The following is a 14,958-nucleotide window of genomic DNA, read 5'->3' on the forward strand; positions in this document are numbered from 1 at the left end:
GCCACACGAGTGCATGTATAGCAGCTGAAATAACACTTTCCTAGGTTGCTCTGGGAGCGCGGGAGTCGGAGCAGCAATCTACTGAGCGAGAGTTTGTCGGTTCGATTCCTGCCAAGGTAGCGAGCGATTTTTCCAAAGGCAGCCAACCTTGTCATTATGGTTTTTGTTGCAACCTTTTGTGATGCTCTAGACTTACAAGCCCGCCAGCCCTAAGGGGCATCCTGCGTTAAAAACTCGAAATTACGCTCCTAATTTTTTGTTGAACGTTTGGGGGAGTTGTTGCGCGTCGCTGCGGCGTAAATTATTGTTGCAATGATATTCCTGCTTGGTGTTTTCGATTTGCTTTTCCAGCAGGCTTGGTTGGGCACGGCACGTCTTCCGTCACGGACGGCACGTCAACGACGCTGGCATCGAGTGTGGTACCGTCGCCCTACAACTGCATGGCCACGTCCAACCTGCTGTCGCCCACGCACAGCGCAACGCCGACCAACCACAACACTTCGCCAAGACCGAGCATCCTGAGGAAGCGCACCTTCGAAGGGTGAGCAAGGCAACGTCTTCCGTTTATCTGGTGCAAATGTTTTCGGCGCCTCGTAGTCGGCCGCGGTCGTGCTGCTGGACACGCCCAATGCACCTCGAGTCTGTTCGAAACATGTTTGCTACATACAGCCGTAGGCTTCGAACGTGTCTGTAGACGGTGTGTGTACGATGAATGTGGCGGGACCGTTATGCAGGGAAGAAACATGCCGCGGACGGTGTTTGCAGGCTGCCTTTTGTGCGACGCGTTGGCGGTGTGATCATGGCTTTGGGGATGCTTGTTCTGCCCCCGGCGACGGGGCAGTCTTTGTAGCTCGTGCCCCGTCGGCGCTTTCGGGGGAAGATTGCGGCCGCAGGCTTGGGCGTTGCTGGTGTGATTGGATGCGGACGAGCGTTGTGCCGACGCAAATACAAGACACTTGCTACCCGACTCGCTTGCACTGGACTAGCCAAATTGACGTTAGTTCATGGCGTACAAGTTTCACACTGTGTAAGCTTTTGAGGTGGGGTAGACTAGTTTTTACGCTTTAGTGAAATGAAGTTTGGAGTGGATTCGGCCTTCAGTTTGGATTTTGGATGAGGCATATTGACGCCATTTCAAACCGGCGTGAGTGAGTGCAACGAGGCCTGTCGGGAAAAATCGATGTGCTGTGTGAATGGCGTTGTGTATGGAAAACCATTAGAATGTGGGTTTGAGTATGCTGGACAAACATCACAATGCATCAATGACTGATTAATTAAACAAACTTGAAGGAAACGTGAAGAGTAATGCACTGAACTAAAAAATTGCGAAACATGTCCACGAATGTAGCAACTGCACGGCACTATGGTCAGAGACGGAAATCGCCCACAAGGAGAGGCATGATGTAAAAAGAGTAGTGAGGAAGGCTGTCCGCGTAAAATCTCTAGGCAGTCGTACAAGTTGGGCTTTGGTACAGTTTGAAAGAAATTAAAGTCTTTTTAGAAATGTTGTGTGTGTTTTTTTTTTCCGTGCTTTTTTTTTTTTGTGATTTTGATGTTTTGTGAAGAGTGAACCCATATTCTAGTTGTCTGGAACGATTGTGAGGCCCATTCCTTTTTTTTTTTGGGGGGGGGGGGGGGGGGGGGGTTGCGCTTCGCAGTTTTTTGTTTCCCAACTGTGAGTTGGCCCAAAGGTCATTTCAGGGTTTGGGGGTATTTGTTGGTGTCTTTTGTATCACAAGTGAGAACGATGTTTAGAATAGAAGGGGGGAATGATCCTTTTGTTTGTCCCTTAACGTGTCGACTTGTAAGGTTGTCCCCCTTCTTACATTGGGCGACGGTGGTTGTGACTTGTGAACTGCTTAAACTTTGTCTGTTTGTGTCGGTAGTGATGGACCTTGAGTTTGAGTCTACATATAGAGGTGGATCAACTAGGTACATGAGTTGGCCAAGTTTGAGACATGGTTCCGTTTGTTTTTCCTTTCTTCTACTTTTTGACAATTCTCTTCTTCTGCGGTCTCGAGTTAATTCAACACGGTTAATATTCACCAGCTCGCCTGCACCCTTACCATATTTCCTCCGACATACTTTTCTTTCCCGGTTTTCAGAGTGCACATTAACGTAAAGAAAAACCTGATGGCATCACTCCCTGGATCGGAACCTGCGAGTCCACGCTCCGAAGCCCCAGCATCCCTGTCCACCACGTCTTCACCCAAGCCTGCAAGGTATGGCGTGCCCACTTAAAGGACACATGCAAAGGGAAAAAACATTTTTTATAATCAGCTTAGATGGAAAAAGGATGTCATAAAACAATATTACAACGAAGAAAAAAAATTTTTAGGGCTGTATTTACGGCGCTCTAGGAATTTGTATTTGGCGCCCGCCGGCGCCGCAGAAAAGTGGCCCTTATTTATCACGTGACTGGCCCTTATTTATCACGTGGTGCTTGTGCTCTTTTGGAAGTGTCGTATGGCATCTAAAAGTAACTTATTCATCTCTGTTTGAAGTATAACAAAAAAACTAAGATTAATAAGTAACTTTTAGAGCCCAAAGGAAACTCCTGAAAAAGCGCAAGCAGACGTGATAGACCTGTGCGCTGGTCAGACGACGGCGGCGGCGCCCCGAAGCAGGCAAACTTGTGCGGCGGCGGCGGCGACGGCGGCGTGGAAAGACGCGTTGAAGCAGCGTTCGCACAGCGCTCAGCGTGCAGCGGCAGCACCACTTTGCGGCTGTGGTGACGCAGCACGGCGGCGCGTGGGCCTACCACGTGATTAGCGGCGGTTCCCGCGGCGCCAACTACAAAGTTGTATAGCGCCGTAAATATAGCTCTAAAACTTTTTTTCTTCGTTGTATAATTGTTTTATGACATCCTTTTTCCATCTAAGCTGTTTTAAAAAAGATGTCTTTTTCCTTTGCATGTGTCCTTTACAGGGTGACACTACCCGGAAAAAAAATTCTGCAAAAAAAAAGTTGATATTGAAAAATGTCATGTTTACAACCATTAACATCTAGAGTTTATTCCCAGAAAGTTTCATTTGTTTGCACTGCATAGTTATATTTTATTAATAATTTTCAGTCCACTGATGCTAAAGAAAAGGTAAATGTTTGAGTACCGTAAAATCCCGTAAAAACGCCCACCCAAAATGAACAGATAAATGTTGAAAAACATGGGGTAGGCTATGTTTGGGGATGCCACAGGAAAACTTTATTGAAAATTAATTACATATAGCACCGGTGCACCCACTATAAATCACATGACGTAGGAACTGATACTAAAGATAGCGGACAGGGCAAATTCTTGTTTCATGAGATAAACACGCGGGGATTTGCTACAAACTCTTGTGTCATGGAAAGGATACCGCAGGTTGCGGACGCGACAGGTTCGCGTCTCACGGTGCGAAGGACCCACGGAAACCCGCCTAGAACTTGCATCTCCTAGGAACGAATACCACAGATCGCGGACGCAGCACATTCATGTTTTATGGTGAAATAAACACGCGCAAACCTGTTGCAATCTCGCCTGTCACGGAAACCGATATCACGCATGCAGATCGCGGACAAAAACGCAAAAAATCTGATACAAACTTGCGTGTCGCAGAAACAAATACTGCAAATCGCGGACGCAGCAGAATCCCATTTCACGATGCAATATACATGCGGGATCAACTCGTGTGCTATGGGAGCCGGTATCGCGCTTTTCGGTGCCGCAGATCGCGCCGTTAATGTGCGATTTCTGTCAGACATTGCTTGACGTTCGACGGGAATCGGGGGTGGGTGATGTTTTGGAATTTTTGTGTTAGAGATATTTAGCCAGAAAAACGGGATGAGCGATCTGTCGGGGGAGGGCGTCCTTACGAGATTTTACGATACTTCGAAATTGTTTTCCTATGTTCCACATTTTGCTTAAATTTACTTTAGATAAACTATCGTTTGGTAATGGGACAAAAGGAAAGGCTCACTCCTATGTTCAGGGGTGGAACGGCTGTGCCATTTGTGCCATTTTGCGCCAGGCGCATTTGTCTGCGCCATCCTGCGCCATGTTGCGGAAACCGCGCCACAGCCAATACCTCGCGCCATTATGCGCCCAATAGCAAAACGTGCGCCAAACAAAATTGTATTTTGTCTTGGTTTCGGTTTTTATTGACTCGATTGGCAACAATGAGCGCGTTTAGCTTTGTCGGCCTTGCAATCCTTTGTTGTGTTTATTCTTTTTGTGTATCCCGAGTCGGAAGCGCGCGAAAAAACTGGGGGTCGGATTCCATGCGCTACACAACCTGCGACTGGATTGTTATTCTTCAACCATAAGCGGTTAAGCAAGTTGGCCTAGGTGAGGTCGAGTCGTTAAGCGTCAGATTGCCTGAGGATGGGGCCCGGGATCCGGACGTCAGCCAGTTAAAAACAAATAAGCAAAAGATTCCTTTTAGTACTTTGTCGTTAGAAGTTGGAACCGCATTCTCACAAGATAAATCGTGATTTGATAGGACTGAAACGTGTAATAAACCTGTACACATAAGTTTCATGCACATGTATTCTCTAGTTGTTAACATACGGCTGAGGAGGCAGCCAGCACTTGGATGCACGGGCTTCTGCCTTTTGGCTGCCTCAGGCTCTCGGTTGTATGGAAGTAAAGCCAATAAACTCCTTTGAACCTTTGTCCGATCCGAAACCTTGCCGGCCAGCAGCTCTCACGCGAGCGGTAAATCTGCTCGGCGTTTGTTAACCTTGCTCCTGCTTATCGCTTCCAGTACAAAAACTCCGTTAATCGTAGTCTGCTGCTTCGATATTGAGTTGCCCTATTCTACCGCGCAACTGCAAGTCCGTTGCTTATGCACGTCATGTGGTTCGCACATATAATTACTAAGTCGAGCACGTGTGGGTGGTGCTATAAGCAGTGCTGGTTTGCATTTTGGGCAGCTAAAAGCCACTCAGAAAATATCAAGGACACTATCTTCAGAAACATATGGTACTTGCTTTTTGGTTCTCACTAAGGCCAAGTTTTCGCATCTGTTACACTGTTATCCCATCTACCTAGGTTCCTAACCACTCATGTTCGTCTGTGCTGCTAAGCACAATTGAAAGTGCTCCCGTGTTCGTCTATAAGACACAAGCTGCAGTGCAATGAAAACTAGGGATGTCGCGAACCACCCTAGGTTCGATTTCGAAAGGTTTCGATATTTGCGAAGCGAACTGAGGTTCGATTTCGAAAAATTTCGATATTTTCGTACCGACCGAGGTTCGATTTCGAAAAATTCGCAACTTTTGTCCACAGCGAAGTTTCGAATTCGAAAATTTCGAAGCTTTCACGGTTTCTAAAATTTCGAATTCGAATATTCGAATATTTTTTTACTTCAGGTTCGATAAATTCGGAGATTTCGAAATTCTTTGTAAAAAAAATTCGAAAACTTCGAACGCTTCGAATTTTTATAGACATAAAGGTCGCACAATTCGAAGATTTCGAATTTCTTTTGGCATAAAGTTCGAAAAGTTCGAAAGTTTCGATTCTCTTTTAACGCTAAATAAAAAAAAAAAAAAAAAAAAAAAAACTTTGAAGATTTTGAATTTTTTTCTAATCCAAGTTTTCAAAGTTTGAAGTCCGATTTTCAAGTTTTTCTACAGTTTCAGTTTCAAATAACGTTTTCACGACTCACTGGTTTTCACAAAATCAAGTTTAGAAAAGTTAGGGTGTGATATCTAGATTCTGCGAAGTTGGTCAGGCAATTAAATGAGACACCAGTGTCCCGGACGTGCTAGAATATTTGCCAGTGCAGAATTGTGACCGCCAGCCCCCCGGGGGGGGGGGGGGGGGGGGGGGGGGGGTCTTTAACCTGCATCACGCAGTAGTGATTGCACGAACACACTGTTTTACGAGACTCATCCAGTTCGAAACGGCCAGGGGCGAGCAGGAGGTTGAGGCTCAGAAAAACCTTGAAGCGACCTGGCAAACTACCTCGCCACCCCTTGCACGCTGGTAGTAATCCGATCCGGTGCAGTTTATAATTGTCCTGGAGGTTTATTTTCTGGGACGGAGGAACCGCCTCGCAAAAAGCACAAAAGCCGACACAACTCGAGGTCGAGGAGCGTTCTACCATACAAGTGGCGTCGGAAGAGGAAAAACGGGGGGAAAGAGGGTAGCGGGGGGGGGGGGGGGGGGGGGGGGGGGGGGGGGCTTCAGCCTCTTTTTCCCCCTTGCAGGTGTTTCGGACTGTTAAAGAAAACAATACGGGGAAAGAGGGCGTGGTCGAGCTTATTTTAATCTGAAATTATTTATGCATATGTATAGCTACTGTCGCTCTTCACTGCATAAAAGGTTGCGTAGATGGTCACTGTTAGAAACTCGTTGTCAGAAGGCACTGCTCGTCACATGCTTAGTGGTTCGGAAGTTCAAAGCTATGTCTTTTCGACCTAAACACCTGTGCCGATAGTAACAAAAGAAAAAAAAAAAAAAAAGAATAAATGCGGGAATAAAAAGCAGGAGAAAAAAAAACTATCAAGAATTCGTCGGAAGTGTTCTATTCTTGCATATTCAGAGGTTCAGAACTTCGAAACAAGTTTCTTTTATTAAAATGTGTACAGTCTAAAAGAAACACGTCCCAGGAACGTGAAGCGAAAAAAAAAAAAAAACGTTTTCTTTTAATGACGTGCTGAACTTGAACACTACTAGAAATCTTCTGCAATGAGTTAATTTATTCCTTAACGTGAAAAAACAATAAATATATTATTTTGTATTCTGCAGATGGCAATGATATGTACTGTCTGTGGTGTTAATTTAAATGCGATACCTCAAACAACTTAGACGAAAATAAATATCAAGTTTAGGTCATAATTGCATGCAGATACATGTTTGGACATTTCTTCGAAACTCACGTTGAATAACAATAATCACATCTTAAGACGGCACTTACCTAGGCTATACATAGATCATTCTTAAAAAAAGTATAAAGTACCATAAATAGCTCCGGCTGCAGCGTGCTTCAAATCTGGCACAAACGATAATCGTCAAAAACCCGTCGTCCGTCCTCGCCCCTTCGGGGATTTATTTCTTTAAACCTAAGCATGCCAGAACATTGAAATAAATGACATTGTCTTTCGTAAGAAACGCAGCACCGCGTGTAAAAGTTCGAGAAAAAAAATTACGAATGTACCCCACTACTTGAAATCAAATGAAACCGTCCGCCGGTCTTTCGAAGTTCGACGAACGTCGAACTTTTACCCTAAAAGTTCGAAGTTCGTCGAACTTCTGACTTTTCAGAATTCGAAAGTTCGAAACTTTTCGAATTTTCTTGATAAATAAGTTCGAAAGTTCGAAATTAATCGAATTTTTTGGTCAGTCAAGTTCGAAAGTTCGACAAGCATCGAACCTTGCAGCGCAATAAGTTCGAAAGTTCGAAAAAGATCGAATTTTTTAGCGTAATAAGTTCGACGGTTCGAAAAGCGTCGAACTTCTTAGCTTAACAAGTTCGAAAATTCGACCTCCGTCGAATTTTACGATATAGACAATTCGAAAAATCGAAATCTTTCGAACCTTTCGAACCGCTTGATTCGATCATCGAAACTTCGATTCGAAAAAAGTTCGCGGCATCCCTAATGAAAACTGATTTGAGCTGCTCCTAGCCTGCTCCAGAATGAAGTTTTAGCTGCTCCCAACCTGCTCCAAAACAGCTGTTTCAGCTGCTCCCGTGGCTGCTCCCAAGTACATTTCATGAGTTCCACCCCTGTATGTTTCCTAACTGAAATTTAATGAGCGATGCAACCGCGCCATTTTTTATTTTACTTTGGGGATGTCTTTTATAAAAAAATGTGAAGGTTTTGTCGACAACATAAAAGGCAAAAAATTTATTTGAATTTTCAGCGTAATGTTAACATAAAATGAATTACTTTTGGGAAATTTTGTTTTCACAGTGGCACTCGCTAGGCATTCACTGCATATCTAGTGAAGAGAAATGTTGGGTATTATATTAGTTTTCAAACAATAGTTTTCCTAAACAATGTCAGTGTGTTCTTGGTAAAAACAACTATAATTTATTTCACAATTCATGTACACAGATGAAACTTGGCACTGCATTCTGCCTTGCAACTGCCAGTATATATTGTATAAACCGGAATATAGGTCGACCCCTTAATTTATCAGTTGCAAAAAGCGAAAAAAAGATTTTATTTCAAGAGAATGCAACCTTACCTTGGTAACAAATTTGGCCAAGCATACAGAAGGACGAGAAAACACGGCACATTTATTCAATTTCTTCGCATGCAATAAAACAGGAAGTGCGCCAATGTTACTATTTAGATTCTTCAGAACCTTCGTCCGACGACGACTTCACTAACGCAGCTCGAAGGGACTATGACGTCCCTTTGAATTGCACCCTCGAGAGCCCGGAGGCGCGAGCAACCTCGACTGTTTTCGTTCGGTTTCACTCTAACGCCACAGGTAGCGATCTGGCACGCAGATTCCGAATGAAATTTGACACCTTTGTTTCCAATTCGGGGTACACAACAGTCCTTCCACGAAATGAAGTTATTTTTGCATTGCTGCACTCTGCCCCTTTTTGTCTCTGGCTTCGCCATTAGGCTCTTCTCCGATACACCAAACTCTCACTGCGCTGCAGGATTCCCGTGGATCTCTGCATAGGCGATTGCCTTCTTCTTGAAGGCTACCTTGAACTGTCTTCTCCTTCCGCTCATTATCACTCTGGGAGCGGCAACGTTAGATGTAACAAAACAAGGAGCACAAGTGAAAGTGAATCGTGTCCGTCGTGACAAGTGGACCTGATGCTAGGCGATTGCGAAGAAAACCAGGATGGCGGCTTCAGCCACCCAGTGTTTCGAGTGCATTTTTGTTTCTCCGCTAATGACTGTTAATAACAGTCATTAGCGGAAAAACAAAAAGCATATTCTGCAACAGGCACATACTCTGCTCACATAATAATCTCATTCGCAGCACACTTTGAAAAATTCCTACAAATAAAATCGCTATTCAATATTCGATTCAATATTCAGCTTTTTTTTCTTGATTCGATTCGGTATTCGATTCGAAAATTACTATTCGGCATTCGCAGACCCCTGACTGTTATATAAGCTGAGGCTTGACTTTTTCAGGTCTATCTTGAAATATAAATTCAACCTATATTGCGGTTTATACGGTACTGTAAATTACATTCATATGAAGCCTTTTAAAAGTTGACCTTTCTGGATAGTGTTCTCCCCTTAATTTTGGCTAAGAAAGAAGACCAGCTTTCTCTCAAATCTCCAGGACTGATATAAGCACAGTTGTACATAGAGCTCTAAAACAAAAAAAAAAACAAAAAAAAAAATGCATCTCCACTTGGTGAATGATGTTGATTGGGGCGAAGCTCTGGTGGTGCTTGTCTGCGTAGACGCTGAGCCGCAGCATGCCGAGCCTTTCTTCCGTTTTCATCCATGTCATGCTGTGGTCAAATGCTCAAATGCGTATATAACCACGTTTCATACCACACATTCTCTTTCTGACATAAATGAAAACGAACGAAAGGCTCGGCATGCTGCGGCTCACCGTCTACGCAGACAAGCACCACCAGAGCTTCGCCTCACTCAACATCTTCACCACGTGGAGATGCGGTTATTTTTATATTCCCTACACGAGCACGAGAGCACGTGCTCACTTGCACGTGAGCGCGTGAGCTCACGAGCAGGAGCACGTGCACCCGACGCCGGACATCGGACAGACATACGGACGTGGCTAGCCCCTAAGGAGCTTCGCCCCTAAAACATGGTGACATTTTGCCTCTTTCGATGCGTTTCCTGTACTAGCTACACTTCAACGACATGAGCATTGTGACTTGCCGATATTTGTAAGTTCACGACTTACAGTCTTCTTGAGATATAATTTTGCTGCTCGACTCTGGCTTCAACAGTGGCTCGTTGCCGGTCCACCGGATCAACTCCTTTTAATTTCTTATTCGTAAATTATATGAATGGTCAGCTTGGCCGTTAACAAAAGGGCTTTCGACAAGTGGGCCCGGATTCCCTCAACACGACCAGTTATGTGTTAAAGATAAACCAGAACAAAAGAAAACCCCTGTAGTCTTCACCTTGAAATGCTGCAGCTATGGCGTGATGCGCTGAAGCCATTGCCGATGTGAGCCCTGTGCTTCCTTTGGTGACTCAATGTGACTCACTCTGCAGTGACCTGCAACACGAGAGCAGCAACAGCAGCAGCACTGCGAGTGAGCCAGTGACTGCCGAGGTCACCAAGTCGTCTCTGCCTCCGGTCACCATCAAGCAGGAGCCCCAAGAAATCTCTGAAGTGCCGGGTGAGCCATTTTTGACTTGGTTCTGTATGCATTGTTTCTGTCATGTAGAAATAGTGGACTGAGTTCGACGCGAATAGTGGTTTTTGGTTGAATATTTTAGAATTGAATGTCGAATAGTTTTTTAAAGCCTTTCACTACTGTTGTACCAAGCTTAAGTGAAAGCTTTGCTAAACTCGTGAAAGTTGTTTCCAACTTCCACCTGTTTATTTACAAACTCATTTTAATCTCATTCTTTTATGGACTGTGACCTCATAAAGTCCGATGCCTTGGAATGGTAAGTAAATGACGGATTTGGCATTGAATTAAGCTTATAGAGGTCTCCAGCTGTACTTAATTGAGTGGATTTACAAATCTTGCTACTGTGCAGTCCACTTAAAACGATACCACATATTGCGATGTATTGCTTATAACGATCAGTTTGTTTGGAACTATACATTTTTGCACTTTGTCCATGTAAAAAGCCCAGATATAGCGATGCGATTTTCCTTGGTATACCGGATACAGCGATAAAACTATTCCACCTAGAACATATTTATTACAAAAATTAAGCTGAAAACGAGAAAAAAAAAAAAGCGAAGAAATGCGTCGCGGAAACGGTGGCGAAATCGGCATCGGTTGCCGAAATGGGACGGTATCATCGCGAACGGGCGCATCGAATACTCCGCGAGAAGGCGCTGCGTGCGGTCTCAAGCGGAGCATTATCATCATCATCGTAACCAGCGAGGTGCGTGACGTTTGCATACGCCGCAGCTTGTAAGCTTTTTCTTTGTTGCTTTGGGCGTTGCGCAAGTTGGCTTCAACGAAATGTAAAGCGATCTCTCTCGACGTCAAACAACAAATTCTGCAACGAATGGCGGTGGCGACGACAGCAGCGGTAGTGACGACGACAGTGATCCACCTCCCATGTCCACGCAAGGTGCCCTGCTCGTGATTCATTCGCTGATCGGTTTTGTTCAGTCGAAAGGACTGTCGCTAGCGTACGCACAAAAACTCGATATGATGCAAACCGCGATCGTCAAGCTGCGGCTTCCGTGCAAGCAAACGGAAATCTCTGACTTTTTTGAGCATGCGTAGCATATTTCATTCTCTACTTATTAAAGTCTCCGAGAAGCAGAAGATATAATGTTTCACGGCTCATCTTTCATAACCTGATCGACTCGATGCTGGTGAGTACCCTTTGGCATCGGGGAGCAAGGAGGGTAATATTTCGGACCTTTAGAGGCGCAGTCCATATACAGCGATACTCGGTTATAACGATCAGATTTTCGGACATCATTAATATTGTTATAAGTGGATTGCACTGCATATGCAAATATTCTTTCTTTAATCTCAAATCTGAAAAAAAAAAAGAATATAATCACGAATCATGAACGTAGCTTGTTGGGGCATCTCTGCCTAACATGAACTCTTGCATAACAGCCACAGTTTATTTAATTTTGAAAATTTTACTGCATCGTAGGCATCAACATCCAGGAAGTTTTTGTTTCTTTTTAAATGCACCAGGCACATGCGTCCACCATCCTACTTTGTAAATGTGGTCTTGTCCCAAGCACCTAATTGTGATATTCATGCCTTTCCAAGCAATGTTGCAGCAAGTTAACCCTGCCTCCCCCCCCACCCCTTGTCTTACGTTGGCCCTCAACCTTTTCGGTGTGGGGTATCTGCCCTCTTACTCAAATGAGTTGGAGACCACTGCTTTATACTGTCTGTCGTGCGGGACAGGAAGGGATCTGTAGTGATTTCCAATGCTAGGTCTTTGGTTTACCTGTTTGCACTGACGTTTTCCTACAATACCTTTGCATAACCGCAGCCAATGGCAATTCAGCGAGTCTTCCCATCCCAAGCACCGCAGTGGAGGCCTCGCCTCGCAAGAAGCCAAGGAAGCAGCTGCTGTGAGTGGCCTCTGTATTCTTTTGCATGTAATTGTATTCTCGCGATTCTAAGCACCCCCTCGATTTAAGCACCCCCCTCCCCCTTTTTGTGAAATTTTGTGGGGTTTCCCTCGCTCCATTAAGGCTGAGCCAGGCGAGCGTCGGTGGCGTCTGTGCACGGCGGGAGACTCTGGGCTGCTTGCGCTCAGTTTCAATGCCATCCGATAGATGGCGGCACTCGACGCAGCGGCTTGCTTGGTTCGGCTCCGCCCCGGGAGGGCGAGAGCGAGACACGTTGGACATGTTTTCAAACTGAAAGCTGCTTGGCGCGTCTCGTGTTGTTCTTTCTTTGTTTTTTTTCGCTTCACGTCTTGTACTTTCTCGTTTCGTTCGTGTACTTTCGATCGAGATCAACATGAGAACAAAGCAATCGTCTTGTACGGCTAATTTTAAGAGAATGTTGACCGTGTTTGCGGAGGATTCGCTGGCGCAAACAGTGGCGACTGATCTCCGAAGGGCGCTGCAACTTTTAAGAACTTAAATAAGCCACGTGGGAGCCGGCATCCTACACTTAAACACGACATGTGCGAGTTTGTCCTTGGCAAAAGATGCAGCTGCTCCGTTGTCGCGGCAGACGCCATCCTAGGGAAAGCGACGGGGATGATTGCAAAGAGGACGCAGATTTTCCACACGGCGTTCTGCGCAAGCCGAGGATGGGTCAAGTACACGATGAAGAGACTGCGGCGTCGCGCAACGATATGCTTGAAGCTGCCGCTGGACTTTGAGGATAAACTCGTCAGTTTCCAGCGCTACAGAATGAAACTGCACATAGAGTCCAGCTATGGACCGGTCAGATAGGCAACGCCTACGAGACGCCCGTTTAGATCGACGTGCCGAGGACATCGACGGTAAACGAAGTGGGGATGCACAATTTTGGAGTGCGGACCACTGGCCACGAAAAGCTGCGTGCGACGGCAATGTTGAGCCTAACAGCCGACGGCCGAAAGCTGCCGTTCTACGTCATCACGGAGGGACATGCCCAAAAACGAAACCTTCCCGGAACACAGCGTCGTCAGAGTCGAGGAAAGGGCCAGATGACCCGAGAGTCTATGCTCGACCGGATTCGTGTTGTGTGCCGGAAGTGCTCCGGAGCGTTGCTCGTCGCACCCGAAGGCACAATGTCAACTCTCGTGCTCGATACGTTCCGCGGTCACCCGACCCCGGAGGTGAAGGAAGAACTTGAGCGCAGCAACTGGCGACTTGGTGGCGGTGCCTGTTGGAATGACGTCGGTACTGCAACCCCTCGACGTATCCGTCAACGAGCCGTTCAAAGAAAGCTTGCGGAAGGAATACAAAAAGTGGATTCGCAATACCGACTGGAAGTTCTGCAGAAAGCCTCTCCATCAACGGTCGCTACGTGGATCTTAAACGCGTGGAACTGGATCAGAGCTGATGTTGTGGCAAAATTGTTTAAGAAGTGCCGCATCCCAATCTGTGTCGACGGCTCTCAAGACAATGCCTTGTGGGAAACCGACAGCAGTACGGGCAGCAACATGAGCGGCGGCGTGAAAGGCGTTGTCGTCGAGTGGCAACGAAAGGGAGTGACCCAGGGAGGACAGTGGATCATCTGAACAGATACGCCAAGCAGTGTAGAAAATATTTTCGGGGGGTGTTTCAATGTTCCAGTGCAATCACACACACTATAATAATAATAATTGATATATATACATATAATATAAAGTAAAATATCAGGGGTGTTCCGACACCTGACACCCCCCCTAGTTACGTGCCGTTCAAGTCTATGCATTACATTAGTGAAAAAAATTATAATTGAGCCAAAGAAATCATGAGCCATTCCACTGTGTGAAGGTAGATGACCAGGGAAGCCGCTTAGCGCATACAACACAGATCCGCTGCGAAAAGCCGAAGGAAAGCAGACACGCGTGACGGGACCGCCACCCCAGGAGAGCGGACGGAAAGGAAGCTAGGCACGCAAGCGCTTGGAACGACGACAAAGAGAGGGCGGTGCGAGCGTGGGCATGGCCGACACAAATCGCACAGCGGCAAATCTCTGAGAAACCTTTATTATCTACCTGAGAGTCTACTGGGCTTGAAAATGGTGTCTATTGATAACTAATCTATTAAATAGACCTATTGCTAAATTACCCAAGCGTCAAGGAGAATGCAGGGAATGGGGTTCGACGTGTCGGCATCTGCAGCAGTAACTGTTCTAAAGCAAAAGCCTAAAACAAATGGCATCTTGCAGGCGTGTTCGTCAACGCTTTATTTTGGCTATTTACTTCGAATCTTTTATACGGGGAAGGCGTGCGCATGTGGCGCTTGCTGTGGTGTGAGTGTAGAGATTTTAGTTGCTGCTCACGAAAAATCGAGGGGACCCTAGCTCTCAACAACTTCACTTTAAAACAGTATATACAGAGATGTAAAGTAACTTTGCGGTATTGCATCGCGACATCGGCTGCAAACTTACAAACCGAGCAGCTGGCACATATCAGAAGGCGCAACTCTTATCACAAGTAACAACTAGTACTATAAATTTATGATACATCATCTGTCTGCCCATCTACCGTTTTCACTTGTTCACAGGCCCACAATTTGTGATCAAAGACCTTTCCCACAAACCAAACTGTAATGATCAACAAAAGAAGAGTCAATGACGAAGTGCAAATCATATTGGACGCTAAAAAATAAGATCTCTGTTGGGATCCCAAATATATAAATTTTATACTGATGTCCCAGCACAGTCTGCTTTACAACGTCCAAAGGTTTTCTGTGCGTCATCATTT

At 45.5% G+C, this 14,958-nt stretch overlaps 1 protein-coding gene across 1 annotated transcript in view; it reads left to right on the forward strand.

Moving 5' to 3' along the window:
* Positions 1 to 14,958, forward strand: part of LOC8042659 (histone deacetylase complex subunit SAP130) — a 70,355-nt gene that overhangs the window by 42,086 nt on the left and 13,311 nt on the right. The window contains exons 15-18 of the mRNA XM_029989426.3: positions 352 to 541; positions 2,106 to 2,222; positions 10,156 to 10,283; positions 12,094 to 12,175. Coding sequence (XP_029845286.3) covers positions 352 to 541; positions 2,106 to 2,222; positions 10,156 to 10,283; positions 12,094 to 12,175 — 517 coding nt within the window. The remainder of the gene's footprint in view (positions 1 to 351; positions 542 to 2,105; positions 2,223 to 10,155; positions 10,284 to 12,093; positions 12,176 to 14,958) is intronic.

The sequence above is a fragment of the Ixodes scapularis genome, unplaced genomic scaffold, assembly GCF_016920785.2.
Source record: "Ixodes scapularis isolate PalLabHiFi unplaced genomic scaffold, ASM1692078v2 PGA_scaffold5__190_contigs__length_132052651, whole genome shotgun sequence".
In the NCBI taxonomy this organism is placed as follows: Eukaryota; Metazoa; Arthropoda; class Arachnida; order Ixodida; family Ixodidae; genus Ixodes; species Ixodes scapularis.